General features: G+C 60.3%; 1 protein-coding gene across 1 annotated transcript in view; it reads left to right on the forward strand.

The window, feature by feature from the left end:
• The first annotated feature begins 1,735 nt into the window (after positions 1–1,735).
• FIBCD1 (fibrinogen C domain containing 1) overlaps positions 1,736–15,617 on the forward strand; it is a 30,736-nt gene continuing 16,854 nt past the window's right edge. The window contains exons 1-2 of the mRNA XM_043917944.1: positions 1,736–2,069; positions 11,191–11,670. Coding sequence (XP_043773879.1) covers positions 1,998–2,069; positions 11,191–11,670 — 552 coding nt within the window. The 5' untranslated portion in view covers positions 1,736–1,997. The remainder of the gene's footprint in view (positions 2,070–11,190; positions 11,671–15,617) is intronic.

Here is a 15,617-nt window from a genome sequence, read left to right on the forward strand (position 1 = left end):
AAGAGGGTGCTGTTGGCCCTTTAGCAACCGTGGGGAAACCGAGGCTCAGAGGCACAGCTGTTTGCCCCACGCCACTCGGCCACCACACGCCTCTCCACAAGGCTGATGGCCCCCCTGCCAATCCATTTAACCTACAGGAAAGGCCTCAAGTGAGAGATGCCATCCAGAAAGAGCCCAGGAACCAGGACTCCAACCCAGGTCCCCAGCTCCCAGTTGATGCTGGGGGACCCAAACTCCCAGGTGGCCTGACTGCTTCCCTTGGGCCCGGGGAGTGGGCTGCAGGTGAGGCGGGCAGATAGCTCTGGAAGGAAGAGGCGGCTGGCAGGTTGGGAACCCACCTTCTGTGGGTGAGTTGACAGTCCACTCGGATGCCAGGGGCAGCAAGTGCCCCCAAACCCCAGCCTTCCGGGGCCCCCACCCCCAGGCAGTCTGCTGCACCCCTGAAGGCCCTGGGGAGAGGGATGAATACGGGGCGACAGACTGGGAGCCGGTGGGAGAGAGACGAAGACGATGCCAGGGAACAGCCTGGCGGGCCAAGGCGCCCCGGGAGCCCGAGCATAGCTCTGGGGAGAAGCGTGGGGAAGGGAACACAGGAGTCTATTCTGAAGCTGGGGGAGCCGAAGATTGGGGGGGTTGACGCCCCGCAGAGAGGGGCGGGGGAGGGGCAGTCGGTCAGGATCTCATGGCGGCCCGGGGGAGGGGGCGGCCGGCCGGGAGCTTGGCGTCGGTCGTGTGGGCGCCTCCCGGTCAGGAGTCACAATAGCAGCTCGTTAACAGCGCAGATTAAGGACTTTTGTCAATTACCACTGAAGGCTGCACCGGGCGGATTAAATGCTTTTTAAAGTGCTGCTGGTGGGAGGGGGCCACTAAGAAGCCCCCTCCCGGCACAAATCCCTCCTCTCCCGAGCAGAGGAGGAGGCGGGGGCCGAGGCAGCGCTGGGCGCGCCCGGGGAATGCGGGCGATCGGCCGCGTGCGCGGGCAGAGCGCGGAGCGGCTCGCACGCGACACCGCGGGCCGCCTGGGCGAGAATAAGGCGTGGGGCCGGCTCTCCGTACGCGAGCACCGGACTCAGGCCTACCGGCTCTGGCCGAGGAGCCCCCAGGGCCAGCCTCGCGGGTCGGGGTCGGGAGAGGGCGGTCCCTGGTGGCGGGAGACTCTGGGCCTGGGTGCACTTGCCCCGGGACCTGGACCCAGATCTCAGACACCCGCAGCGGGTGCCCTTCAGCCGGCCCCCACCCCCGGGACCCGCCGGGTCTCAGGGTGCGCCCCTGTGCCTTGAGGGGGCCGGGAGGAGCCCGGCACCTCTCCCCGGAGACGCCCGAAGGCCCCTCGGGGGCGCCCCCGGGGCCTGCCCGGCGCCGCGCTCCCCGCGCACGGTGAGTTGGCGCGGGTCCGGCCCGGGAGGAAGTTTGCGAGGAGGCGGCCCTCGGGGTTCTCAAGCCCCTCCGGGCCCGGCGAGGGGAGGGCTGCCCGCGGCTCTTTGCTGTCCTCCCGGGCTGGCCCCGGGGGTCTGGGCCGGCCCGCCTCTTCTCTATTAATTAGCCTTTGGGGAGGTGGAGTTTCCCCATCGCCGTCCGCGGTGTGTGCGTGCGTATCAGAGGGAGAGCGGGGGAGCAATAAAAGGCAAAGAGAGTCCAAGACAAAAAAGACACGGAGATTGAGAAGGAGGGGGGGAGGAGGGAGGAGCGCGCAGGGGAGGCGCGGGAGCCGGGAGCGGGGACGGCGCGCAGCGCGAGCGGCGGGCGGGCGGCGGGCGGTCGGCGGCTCTCGCGCTCCCGCTCCCGCTGTCGCCCGCACACACCCGCGCACACGCCGGCACGCACACACACACGCACACACACACACTCGCACACCCGCCCGCTGGCCCGGGCCGTCCCGGTGCGGGGCACCGAGGCGGGAAGCCGGCGAACAGAGCGAGCCCGCGCCCACCTCGGCGCCTTTGCGCTCCGCAGCGGCGCGCCTCGCCCGGCGTCCCCGCCTGCGGTCCTGCCGGAAGATGGTCAACGACCGGTGGAAGACCATGGGCGGCGCTTCCCAACTTGAGGACCGGCCGCGCGACAAGCCGCAGGTAAGCGCGGGCCCGTGGCGTGGGGATGCGGGGGCCCCGCGCGGTGGGCGAGGCGGTGGCGGCTCCGGCCGGCGGGCTGGGCACCCGGGCTGGAGTTTGGGGCGTACCCCCCGTGAGGCTCGACAGGCCCGAGTTGGGGCGGGCGCCCTCCTTGGCTCCAGAGGAGACACTTGAACTTGGGGTTCGGGCTGCGGATGAGGGCGGCCCCCCTGCAGGAGCCCTCTTGCTCCTCCAACGGACTCAGGTGCACGCCTGCGCAGAGAAAGTAAGGGACCCATAGAGTTTACAGTGTCACCAGCCCTTGAGCGCGAGCCTCTGTTTCCTCATCTCTACAATGGGCATCTGAACCATTTACTAAGTATCCCACCCTGGGCACCACCCCGTGCCAGGCGCCTGGCATGCGACCCCCTCCCCCTCATCTCCTCTGAATCCTCACACTGTAGCCAGCCTACCCCCACCCCATCCAGCAGAGGATCAATAAATATTTGCCTCTTGTAAGAACACTGGGTATTGTGGTTCTCCAGCTTTAAGACAAGGGAAGCAGGATTCAGAGAGAGTTGCTTCTGCCCCAGGCCTTGTGGCTCTGCTGGGATTTGAACCCCCGGTCCTTGGGCTCCAGGTCTGTTCATCCCCCGCTTTGTGCTGCCTCTTCAGGGGGCCGTGGAGGAGGCCCAGGGCTGTGACTGGAAGGGGGGATGAGGACAGAGCTCCAGGGCTGGCCGGAGAGGGGCTGGGGCTGGGAGCCGAGTGGAGGGGCAGCCCCGGGGCCGCCCCAGGCTGGCCTGCCAAGGGACTGGGGCAGGCAGGCGAGATGCGAGGTCTGCTCGCCAAGGAGAGGAAATAATGGAGCTGCCCGTTTTAAATTTCAAATTTCTCCCAGACAGATGTCATTGGGGAAGGAACAGTTCTTGTTTGCAGAGGCAGGAGGGGGGTGGCAGGGGCGGGCCTTGGCGGGCCCCTCACTCTCTCGGGAGCGGGAGCGGCAGCCTGAGCGTTGTCTGGAGCCACATGCCTCCACACTTTGCAGAGCCCTTTCCCAACCGTCTGCACAGCCTCGCGGTCGGCAGCAGCCTGGGTGGGGAGGCAGGGGTGCACGTGCCCTTGTCGCAGGAGGACGGCGGCGCAGAGAAGTCGAGGCATGCCCCCAAGTCACACAGCACGTTAGTGGGAGAGCAAAGTTTCCAAGCCAGGTCTGACGCCACGCCTCTCCCAGCGCCTCCTGGCCCATTCTCCTTTCCTGTGAGCCCCCTCACAGGTGCTGACTTCTTGTCATTTGCTAACAAGCAAATGACACCAGACTGCCTGTTTCCAAACGTTTGCTGCCTCATTGTCCCCCAGACACACACACACACACATACACACACACACACACACACACACACACACACACACACACACGCTTCACTCAGGGAAACCCTGTATATACTTCAAAACGTACTCAGGTGCTACCTCCTCCAGGAAGCCCTCCCTGATGCCTGATACCCAGTGGGCTCTGCCGTGATTCCCAGCAGCATTTAGCCTGTGCCACTCAGCTGCCTTTATCTCCCTGCCTTGTTCCCTAGCCTTGATCCCTCCTGTAGCAGGAGCTCCCTTTGGACACATGCTTCTTCTGGGCCCCCATCCTGGGGTCTCCCCCTGGGTCCAGGCTCCTGTCTTTCCATGCAGCTCAGGCTGGGAGCTGAGGGATTTTTGCTGAACTGAACTGCATGAAGCCTGGCCAGGAGGAGCTGGGAGAGCAGCGAGAGCTGATGTGTCTCAAGGGGGGTGGCTTCTGGGGGATCTATTTGAAATGTGGTTTTAAGGCCTCCTGGGTCAGCCCTGGCCTCTCTGCTGCTTCGTGGGGTATATATTCCAGCTGCCACCAGGCCAGAGCCAGCTGTCTGCCCCTTGGCATCGGAGGCTGCCAAGAGCTTGTGGTCTCAGCGACCTGGGCCAGTATCAAACACCACCTTCTCACTCCACCCCTTTGGTGATCCAACATGTAGACAGGCTGTCCCGTTGCCAGCTCCAGGCTAGTCTGAAGCTTCAGGTAGGAGGCAAGCCCTTTCCTGTGCCCACCGTCAGAAGGGTTCCCTTGGACCTGGCCTTCTTGCATCCATAGTTTCATCTCGACCACTGACATGCTTTGTGACTGGGTAAGTTACGTCCCCTCTCTGAGTCTGGGCTTTACCATCTGTAAAATGGGAACAGCAGTCACTGCTTCCTCCTCACTTCACAAGGGCTTAACAAGAGTTGAGTGAAATACTGGTGTGCTTTGCAAATTGTGACGCCCTGCACACCCTTGAGGAAGGTGGTTCTCAGAGTAGCCTGACCCCTTTGCCAGGCTGTCAATGTCCTGATCATCCCTTTGCCCACCAGGGAAAGCAATATGACCACCCAGTTCCCTCCGGAAGGTTCTGACTGAGGTTCTCTAATGAGGCACTTGCTCCAGAAAAGGTGCCAGAGCCACACTGTGAGTGCCCTCTGTGCTCATCTGCATATCTTCTTGTTTCTTAGTCAAACCGCTCTGGGAGTTTGGCAGCAGGAATGATCAACCCATTAAACAGATGAGGAAACTGAGGCTGCGAGTTGCAGTCAGGACTTGAACTTGGGTGACCGATGAGCCTTGTTGGGAAGACTAAGGAAAGAGAGGCTGGCTGCCCTCGACTCCGCCCGCTTGGGCGCATTATGTAATTCCCAAGGAGAGGGCTCTGGTACCTGGTGCGTGGTTCCCCAGGGCGCACACCGTACCCACTGCCATTGAAGGCCTACATCCAAGTGTTGCTGTTTTTGTGGACAGCCTCGGGCCGGCTGTGTCCTGGGCCTGTCCGGCCTCAGCTCCTCATTTGCCAGGTGACCTTGGACAAGGTGCCGACTTCATTAGAGCTTCACTTCTCCCCCTGCAAAGCCAAGGGGCTCTCACACCCTTAGGGCAGCAGGTGATGGTGGAATATTTGCCAGGAGTTCGGAGTTGCTCAGATAAAAGGACCTAGAAATAGCCACAGTTCTCCTAATCACCTAGTGTGGGGCAGAAAGTCACCCTGTAACTATCTCCTCTTGTTGCGGGGGGCTGGGGGTGGAGGCGGCTCATTTCTGAGCAGTCCCTGAGTCAAACCACCCCCCAGGGAGGTCAACCTCTGAACCATCCCAGGCAGTGTCTCTTGATATTTTCAAAACTTTGAAAAATATTCCAGACAGGGAATACAATTCTCATTGGGAAGTTCTTCTTGATGTCTAACCTAAACCCTGCTGCATTTAATTCACTCAGTGGCTATTTATAGAGTCGCTCCCTCCTCTAGGAGAGACAGCTGTAAACCTGTGCCTCGGGAACTTAGAATCTCTTGGGAGGAACACACTCGCATCATGGGATTATGACAAACCACGATGGGCATTATAAAGAAAACCATGCATGCCTCTGTCCTCATTGCCTGGGCTTTGGGTGGAGGTCACTGTGTCCGGGTTGGATGAGAAGGAGGCTGAAGAGAACAGGGACTGCCAGTCAAGGACTCCTTCCTTCTCCTTCTGTTTCCTGGGCCCCTCCCCATGGAGCTCAGCTCCTAGCCCAGTGGTGTGGCTGTGATGAGGAGGCCGGAGGCCAGGAGAGGCTGGGGTGGGAGGGCAGAGACCACTTCCCCAGGGAGGCGGCATTTAAGCTGGACAACATCTGTCAGATCTGTGACGCCAACGTGTGTTGGAAATGACAGAGGGGGTGTCCCAGGTGATGCTAGTGGTAAAGGGCCCGTCTGCCAATGCAGGAGACTTAAGAGATGGAGGTTCGATCCCTGGATGGGGAAGATCCCCTGCAGGAGGGCATGGCAACCCACTCCAGCATTCTTACCTAGAGAATCCCAGACAGAGGAGCCTGGTGGGATACAATCCATAACGTCGCAAAGAGTCGGACACAAGTGACTTAGCACACACACACAGGCAGCTGGAGAGGACTGGACAGGAGTTGGGGGGAGGGGAGGGGACAATAGCGGAGGCTGGGGGTGGGGCGGGACCTGCTCCCGAGGCCTCTTAGTCCCGGAGTGGTCTGAGCGGAGTGTCCTGGGCTTTTTGCCATCAGGAGGGTCCTGGGCCACTGGGTGGGCTATGGGAGGGCCTGGGAGGAGGTGGGGAGGCTAACAGGGAGATGGTTGCGGTGATTTTAAAGTAGACGATGGGGCTTGGACCAGATCAGGGCTGGGGGGGCCATAGGAACAGAGGGGCCCTGGGGATTCGAGGAGGTAAGAGTGGACACAGCCAGGTGCTGGCTGGGGGTGGGGGTGAGGGAGGGGAGCCCAGGGAAGCCCCCAGTTTTGGAGGGGGCTGGTGAGGCTGATACCATCCCTGGGTGGAGGTTTCAGGGTGGCTCAGGTTTGAGGTGGAACAAGCTGGTTTAGGGGTCAGTGGGCTGGAGGTCTGGAGATCTGGGGGTGGGGAGGGTGAGCAAGACCCTCACAAGACACATCAAGAGACCTTCCCTCATTGGAAATGGACTCAGAACTGAGTGCTCTCTGGGGAGTGAGGGCTGGCGGCTCAGCTCCTCCGGGAGGGGTGGACGCGGGCAGTTCCCAGACCCTTCTTTTTGTCCCTAGAACACCTCCGGCCACTCTTCTGGGGCCTTCCTGGTGGCCTGAGGCTTCAGACGGCCTTTAGTGTGGGTCATGTTCAGAGGCCCCTGGCAAGACAGGGAGCTCTTCCCCCAGGACTCATAGAGTGAGCCAGCAAGCCCTCTTCCTAAATCTTTGGGACCCCCCGCCACCAGAATTTTGAGCAGAACAACCACCTCCTCTTTTTAAGGGGTCTCTGGGATCTTCCTTCTGCCAGGGCCAGAGCATCAGAGCCCAGCCCAGGTCAGGCGCTGTTTGCCTGGCCGGGGAGCAGATGTGTGTTCCTGGGGAGAGAGGAGGAAGACGCCCCCAGGGCCTTTGGGCTGGGCAGGGGCTGGGCTGCCCCGCTTGTGACGATGTGTGAGCCCAGGTGCAGCTCTGAGTCTCTGCCAGGCTCAGACCACACCGCCGCACCTCGGTTTTCCCAACGCAGACCCACACAATGTGTTTCTGGGGCTGGGGTGCTCCTAGGAGGTGGGAGGCTGGGAGCGGCTTGCACCTGGATCTCACCTTGCCTGGCCTCCCCCTGGGGGAGATTTTCTTCTTCCTATCCTGGTATAAGGAGTGTAGTCTCAGCCTACTCATGGGACCACGACCCAGCTCCTTTAAAAAAACAGGGAAAGAGACTTCTCTGGTGGCCCGGTGGTGGCCCCCTGCACACTCCCAATGCAGGGGGCACAGTTTTGATCCCTGGTTGGGGAACTAAGATCTCACATACTGCACAGTATGGCCTTAAAAAAAAAAACAAGGAAGAAGTGGGGTGCGGTGCAGGCAGAGCACTGTAGCCGTGAGCCCTTTCTTCCAGAGCCCTCTTAGCCTCAGCCAGACCCCGTGGCCATCCCTGGAGGCTGGGGACTCAGAGGAGGCAGTTGGGACGCACACCGCCCCTCTAATGAGGCAGCTCCGGGCTTTCTCCTCCCACCTCCCCTGGCATGAGCCCACTGTGTCCTCCCCTGACTGGGGTGTCCTGGCCCGCCTTGGACTGCGGGCCAGCACTAGGAGTCATGCAGGGGATGAAGCCACATCCCCCCAGCCGGGAGCTTGCACAGGGGTTTAGCACCAGCAGCAGGTCTCAGACCCTGGGGTTCCTCGGATGCCCCCCAACCCCCGCCTGGGATGCCTTCCCAGTCTACAGGCTCCTTGCCCCTGGGAGGTGGGGACCCCAGGTATGCATCACTCTGCCCTGGCCAAGGGCTGATGAGTTAAACACCAGCCCCCCGCACACTCTACTGGGCTGCTCGCACCTGAAGCCCCCCTTATGGTCTCAGATAGATTTCTTTGCAAGGCACGTAAACTGCAGCCTATAAAAGCGAATAGCACTTCATGTTTAAGGTGATCTCTGAAGACTGATTCTCCTCTGCTGAGTGGCCGGTTTCATCTCCAGGCTCTGGCGTCCCCCTGCCCCTGGGGGGACGCCCTGCAACCTTCTCCAGCTCCCCCCACTCCTCTGCGCCCTTGGCCTTCCCACCAGGGACCAAGGGCCTGGGTGGAAGCAGATGCCCAAGAGGACTGTGGTCCTGGGGACACACCCGGGGGACGTGGCTGGCCACTCTGCCTCCCCAGCTGGGGACCTTAACGCTTTCCTGTGGAGGACGTCGCTCAGAGCTGCTCGGGGCAAGGTGTCTCGTGACGGAGTCCGGGAAGGGACTGACAGGGACTCACTGGCTGACACAGGGCTTTGTCTCAAACCCCGGCCAGGCTTCCCACAAGGCAGGACTGCGGTCGGATGGCTCAGCAACAGCCGCACAAACGGGCAATGGGTTTGAACCCAGTCACCCAGGCCTGGGTTCAAATGCTCCTGTGACCTTGGGCAAGGCTCTTCTCTCTTTGAGCCTCAGTTTTCCCATCTGCAAAATGTAACCAACCACAACAAGGGGATGTTTGGAGGTTTCAGGTGGGAAAACAGCATAAACTCAAGTAATAGCGGTGACAATGCGATGCCCGCCCCCGTGGATCCTGCTGCCTCGTGGCAGGGTTGGGGCAGCCTGGAGGCAGCCTTCATTCTGTGCCAGGCCTTCCTGGGTGGGCACAGGGCTCAGTGTGGAGGTCATGATCCTCTGCCCTGCCAATCACCATGGGTCCCAGGGCCTTCACCTCCTCCCACGCCTCCAAGGTCATGGAGAAATGTCCTAGCCCGTCTGCCCTGTCCTCCATCCATCCAACAACCAGTTGCTCTATGCCTTTTGGGGGAGGGTGGGACTCACGGTTTAGAGCAGGTCTCCTAGACCTGGGCTCTGCCGGCCCCAGAATTCTAGCTTCCCTTGTATCCACAGCTTTCATCATCTCCAAGGGGATCCATGCCCCCAAAGAGTCATAGTCCATGGGACACAAGCTCCCTACAGGCAAGGCTGGCATGACTGTCCACTGCTACCCCTCAGGGACTGGCTTGGACCCTGGCTCGGGGGGAACACCAGGTAATACTGAATGGATGTTTGAGTGAATGAATGCAGTCAAAGGTGATGACTGTATTTGTTAGGGCCACTGTGGGGGCAGCAAGGGCTGTGGGAACACTGAGGAGGCGCCTCACCCAAACTGGGAGGAGGGCTGAGGAGACAGTCCAGGAAGGCTTCCTGGAGGAAGTGACATCTACCTGAGCCCTGAAGAAAGAGAGTTTAGCTGTGGAAGAGAAGCAGGGGAGGCTGATGCCTCGGGCCGAGGGAGCAGCCTGTGTAGAGCTGGCGGAGGGGAGCTGGCGTGTTCAGGTCTTGCTGGGGTAAATCGTGCACTGTGTGGAGTCCCAGCATGTCTGAGCAGGTGTGGGGAGAGATGGGGTAGAATGTTGAGTCCCATCACTGCAGGGACAGGCTAAGGAATGCTCTCCCTCATCTTTCCAACAACACAGACCCCTGACCCCCATCTCCTCTGGTGCCAAATAGGAGATTCAGGGGTTACGTGTAGAATTTGAATTTAGGGAAAAGTAGCTATTTGTTCTGCCATATTTTGTCATAGAAAAACACAGTATATAAGAGGCTATTTTTTTTTTAATTTGGCTGCACCTTGCTGCACATGGGATCTTAGTTCCCTGACCAGGGATCAAACCTGCGCCCCCTGCAGCGGAAGCATGCAGTCCTAACCAGTGGACCACCAGGGATGTCCCTAGAGGCTATTTTATGTATCACCAAGAAAGAAAATTGTCAATCACAATTGTAAGATCCTCCCAAATGTCAGAGACGTTGAGATATGGAGACCGAAAAAAGACCACAAAAAAACCAGGGAAGGGACATTCTAGCATCAATGACACAGAAATAGCACTTTAGGTGGAAAATAAAAAACCCGACACCTCCAGATGCTCTATGCACATTGATCATGAGATAATAAAAGCCGCTAATATTTATTGCACAAACACAGCGTGCCAGGCATGGCTCCAAGTGCTTTAATATACTAACTCATTTAAAGATGCCTCTTGGATTCAGAAAGTTGAAAACGTGGGGAAAATTCAGCGCTTGGACATGCCTGGCCCCGGGAGGAGGCGGAGGCGGGGGGGCCCAGTCTGAGCCCAGCTTCTCATCGGCGGGATGACTGTGGGCAAGCCCCTGGCCTTCTCTGGGCCTCAGTGTCCCCGTGTGTCAAAGGCTGAGTGATCGCTCTGCAGGCTTCCCTTGGGCCATGAGGGATGCGGGCCAGTGAGTCTGGATTTGTGCTCCATCACGGTGCCTCCTTTAATTACAAGCTGCGCTGGGTCCAGGGGGTGGGGGGGTGATTTGTGAAGAGGGGGAGGCAGGCAGGGGAGGCAGGAGAGGAAAGGGGGGCGGGGAGGTGCTCAGGAGGCCACCCCCGGCCTGGGGACTCATGGCAGCTTCATGGGCCTGCAGTGGCTTCAGGACGCGGGGTATGGGTGCTCTGGGTTGAAAAGACCTTCAGTGACAGCAGCCCATGACCCCAAGGCATCCATTCCGCTGAGACAGCGCGATGATTTGTAGCATCGCTGTGTCACCATCGCAGCTGTCCCTTCCAGAGTCTGCATGGTGTCGGGCGCCTGCCTATGCGGTGGGCATGTCATCATTGCCCCCATTTAACAGATGAGGACACCGAGGCTCAGGGAGGTGAAGACCCTCACTCAAGGTCACCCTGCAGGAAATGACAGCTTGGGGACCCGAGCCCGGCCTCTCTGGCTGCAGAGTGGGAGTCTACCTCCCGCTCGCCCTTACCAGACCCAGGAGGGCTCCACGTGGGGCGATGTGCCCGCCTGGGGCAGGGGCAGTCAGGGAGAAGGGACTGTCCCTCCATCTCCTGGCTCTTTGCCCTGGTTCCTCTTGTCACCGTCCCCATCTGTCTCCCTGCCTCTCTTGCTGTCTTGAGCTTGCCGTCTTTGGTGGCGGCGGGTGGGGGCCTGTTTCTCTGTCTCCCCTCTGGGGCTGTTTCTCTGCGACTCCCCTCCCACGTCCCCCAGAAGGGGACCCTGTGAGGCTCGTCCAGGCTTCACAAAGGCCAGAGGGCCCCATCCGAGGGCTGAAGCCGGAGGCCCGGGTCTGCCCCTGACGTTGTTCCTTCTCTCTCCTCGTCTGTCCCTCTGTCTGTCTCTGCGTCCACGTGCCCGGGCTGGCCCGCAGCGGCCGGGCTGCGGCTACGTGCTGGGTACTGTGCTGCTGTCCCTCGCGGTGCTGCTGGCCGTGGCGGTCACCGGCGCCGTGCTGCTCCTGAACCACGCCCACGTGCCCGGCACGGCGCCCCCGCCCATCGTCAGCACCGGGCCGGCCGGGGCCAACAGCGCCCTGGTCACCGTGGACAGGGCCGACAGCTCACGCCTCAGCATCCTCATTGACCCGCGGTGCCCTGACCTCGCCGACGGCTTCGCCCGCCTGGAGGGCGCCCAGGCCTCTGTGCTGCAGGCGCTGAGCCAGCGCCAGGCCGAGCCGCGGCTGCCGGGTGAGCAGGAGCAGGAGCTGCTGGACACGCTGGCGGACCAGCTCCCTCGGCTGCTGGCCCGGGCCTCGGAGCTGCAGGCTGAGTGCGCCGGGCTGCGGAAGGGACACGGCGCCCTGGGCCAGGAGCTCAGCGCCCTGCAGAGTGAGCAGGGCCGCCTCATCCAGGTAAGGGCGGGGGTCTGCGCCTCCCTTGGGGTCTGGGCAGGGGTGGGTGGGGCGGCTGTCACTGCCTGCTGGCCCTGCTGAGTGCCTGGTGCCCACAGCGCCCCTCCGTCCCCAAGTGCCCCAGGGCCAGGGGCTGTTGCGATTCCCGTCTACGGACAAGCAGATGAGGCTCAGAGAGGTGAGAGTCTCACCCAAGGTCACACAGCTGGTGACATGGGTGTTAGTGTAGCCTCCATGGCATGCAGTAGTCCATCCATCAGTCAAATCCATCCATTGAGTCAAATCCAGGCCTGGAAGGGCTTCCCAGTGCCCCTGGGCAGGTGGACACAGGAGAGGCAGGACATGGCCTCCATCAGGCTAATAGAAGTTCACGGTCACGTGGTGCTCAGTGGCAAGCCACCCCCACCCTCGGCTGGGCCATGTGGCCAGAGAGAGCCATACCCCCTCCGCCAGGTCCCCCCATTCACTGCCACTTGGTGCCCACAGCTTTCCAGGGAAGGGGGGTACCAACTGAGAGCTCAACCAGACCCTTAGTGTGTCCACAACACCTCCGCCCTCTCCGGCCCCCACCAGAGCCCGGCCAGGTGGGTCCCAGCAAGCACCTGGTGGATCTGGGTGAAGGGTTTCTAACACTGACCATGCCTGCAGCACCAGCAAGAATTTTCCCCCTTGTAGAATCAGGGCTCAGGATCAGCTCACTGACCCTCTGCTGTTTTCCAGAAGAGAAAACTAAGGCCCAGAGGGGGGCAGTGATTTGTCCGGGGTACAGCAGCAAGTCTCCCCAGGTGGTGCTAGTGGTAAAGAACCCACCTGCCAATGCAGGAGATATAAGAGACACAGGTTTGGTCCCTGGGTCGGGACGATCCCCTGGAGGAGGGCGTGGCAACTTATGCCAGTGTTCTTGCCTGGAGAATCCCCTGGACAGAGGAGCCTGGCGGGCTACAGTCCACAGCATCACAGAGAGTCAGACAGGACTGAAGCAACTCAGCACACGCACATGCTCAGTGGCCAGGTCAGGCCTGGCATCCGGCCTCTGGAGCACTGCCCAGCCGCCAGCCTTCACCCTGTCTGCTGCCCACCCCCCACCCCCATGACTTAGGTCCTTAGGGACTGAGACGCGAGCCCCACTTCTGCCATGGGTCCAGCCCCTTCCGGACACATGAAATGACCAGGCATTTGGTCACTCACCAGCTCGAAAGTGACGGGCCTTTTCCCTCCCCCGAAGGCTGCAGCTGGAGAAATTACAGTCCTCGTCATCCTGTCTGGGTGACTGATGGGGAGGCGGCCTCCCCATCCTGGGGGGGGTGTTCAGCTGCCCTCCTGCTGCCCATCCCTCTGCAGCGTCCCCGCCCCTCATCCTCAGGGCTCGGGGAGACCTCCAGACTTTCTGGGGCATCTGGGCGCCTCACTCTGCTCTCCCCGTGGCTCAGCCCTGGACAGCCTGGCCCGCCCGCAAACGCTCACCTTCAGGGCAGGGGCGGAGGACTGGGTGGGAGCTCAGGGCCTCCCACCCGCTCACCTGCATGGAGGCCTGGAGCCGTCCCCAGAAGACTAATGGCTCTTCTGGGGCCCAGCACTGCCTCGGCTCACCTGATATATTCACTTCTCACAAGAATGTTTAATTTGACTCATTTCCCACAGAATCAAGGTGATTTCAGAGACCATGTGTCTTGCAGAGCCGTGTTGCCATAGCTCCTAGTTCCCCTTCTACGAGCTTCCCAGACCCTCCGCTGTCAGCCCGAGACCTGGGCTTCTCAGAGCAATGCCCACGGCACTCCCTGTCAGAGTGACCAGAGCTGCTTGTTAAAAGGCATGTCCCTGGACCTCACCCCCAAACCCCCGGGTCCCAGCAGGTCAACAAGCACCTGGCTGACTCCTATGCACTGATGTACAGATGTCTAAGACCCACTGGCCCGGGAGCCGCAGAGCTGAGTGTTCCTGCCCTCACGGTTTGAGTCAGTAGAGTCAAGGCTTCACCGAGGACCAGCTGTGCATCCCTGAGCACCTCTGGTGCCCTCCCGGGGCGGGGCACTGCCCTCCTCACCAGTGACATGGGGCTAGCACGGTCCATGCCCAGTAGGATGCTGGCGCTCATAGATGTACTGGTCTCGGCGGGCGTGTGGCACGTGAGAGATGCTGTCTACACATCCCCACTTCTTTTATGATGACGGTAGAAACTTTGTAAACTGAAGTTGCAGCCCATGGGGAGCCACCACTGAAAATCTTTTTTTCGGTCCACACTGTGTGTAATAAGCACTTTGCAGTACAGTAGCCCCAGGAGGTGGTGAAGTGAAAGTCGCTCAGTCGTGTCTGACTCTTTGCAACCCTATGGACCATACAGTCTATGGACTTCTCCAGGCCAAAATACTGGAGTGGGTAGCCTCTCCCTTCTTCAGGGGATCTTCCCAACCCAGGGATCGAACCCAGGTCTCCCGCATTGCAGGCAGGTTCTTTACCAGCTGAGCCAGAAGGGAAGCCCAGGAGGTGGAGGGAATCATTACCCCCATTCTACGGAGCGGCAGACTGAGGCTTGTGTGGCAAAGCGCCTTGTTTAAGCTCCAACAACTTAGAAGTGCTGGAAGCAGCATCTCCGATTTCACTGCCTCTGAAAGTCGCCAAGTCCTCTTGAATGCAGCTGTGCGGCTCAGCAAGCAGGGACTGACTTTCCCCATTAATTCGGGGCATGTTTTTATGTACATTTTCCACTTTAATCATTTGCTGATTTAAACTGAGGTCTTCCTTGCCCGTTAGCAAGAGCTGGCCATGCCTGAGTTTCTCGAGTGTGTCTGCCTTGTCACAGGAGGATGGGCAGTACAGATTCGACTGAACCAATGGGCTTAGTGATCTTTCCTGCTCACATCCCACAGGGCCTCCCCCTGCCCCTGCTCCCTGGGGCTGCCTGCATCCCGCTGCAGAGCTCCTCCAATGGGGCTTGTCTCCAGGACACTGCAATAAGACCCCAGGAGAAAGCTGCCACCCTGCCTCAATGCTCTCTCCACCCGTCTGGGTGCCTCTTCCCCGGGCCTGAGCCCCCACTGAATCACCTGCTCAGCAGAGGGGAAACTGACAAGGAAACTAAAAGCTTTGTCGGGCCCCTGCTCCCGGACACGCCGAGAATCATATTTTGTGAACTGCTGGCACTGTATATTTCTATTTCCCTTCCTCGAACGAGCTATTATCTGGCCAGTGACAGATTCGGTGTGTAAAGAAAGACCCAGCAAGCTGCATGCTCACTGGCTGGCTGCAGTCTGCCTGTGACCCTGCCTCCCTCCTTCTGGAGCCCTGGGGTGGGGAGGTGGCAGACCACAGACCCCTCAGGCAGCAGGCACAACCAAGAGACCCCAGGTGGAACAGAGCGGCACTAACTGAGCCCCAAACCCCTGGACCGTGACCACAGTGGGAATGGTACAAATCGAGAAAGCAGACTGAGCACATGCTGTCGAGAACCTTCCCCCTCCCTAGAAAACAGGGCCCACCGTGGTGGTTCTCGGGGAGGAGAATAATGCGAAAGGGGTTTGGTTACCCTTCCAGGGTTATTTGAAAGTGATTGGAGGAAGGGCCTGAGCGAAAACCCAGAATCAACACCAGAGCCTGGGTCCAAATCACGGTGCGGCCTGCCCCCACCTTAGGCTCCCTGCACGATGGCACAGTCCTGGGTTCCTTTCCTGCCAGTCAGTTTCCACGCGGGTCATGGCCTGAGTATGTCCTCCACAGGGACCTCCCCTTCTGGGCCTCAGGTTCCCTGTCTGTAACAAGGGGACAACACCTCAAGCCCTTCCACTTGGCAATGCTGTGGGGTCAGGTGAAGGGATGGACATCAGAGAGCCCTGGAAAGTCAAAGCTGGGTTCTCATGGGGATGCATGGGGGGGGGGTGCAGGCCTCCAGGGTCCCACCTGTGGAGTTCAGACCCAGCACCCCTGCTTTGTAGCCTTGCTCGGCAATGAGA

This window comes from Cervus elaphus, chromosome 11 (genome assembly GCF_910594005.1).
Source record: "Cervus elaphus chromosome 11, mCerEla1.1, whole genome shotgun sequence".
Lineage (NCBI taxonomy): Eukaryota > Metazoa > Chordata > Mammalia > Artiodactyla > Cervidae > Cervus > Cervus elaphus.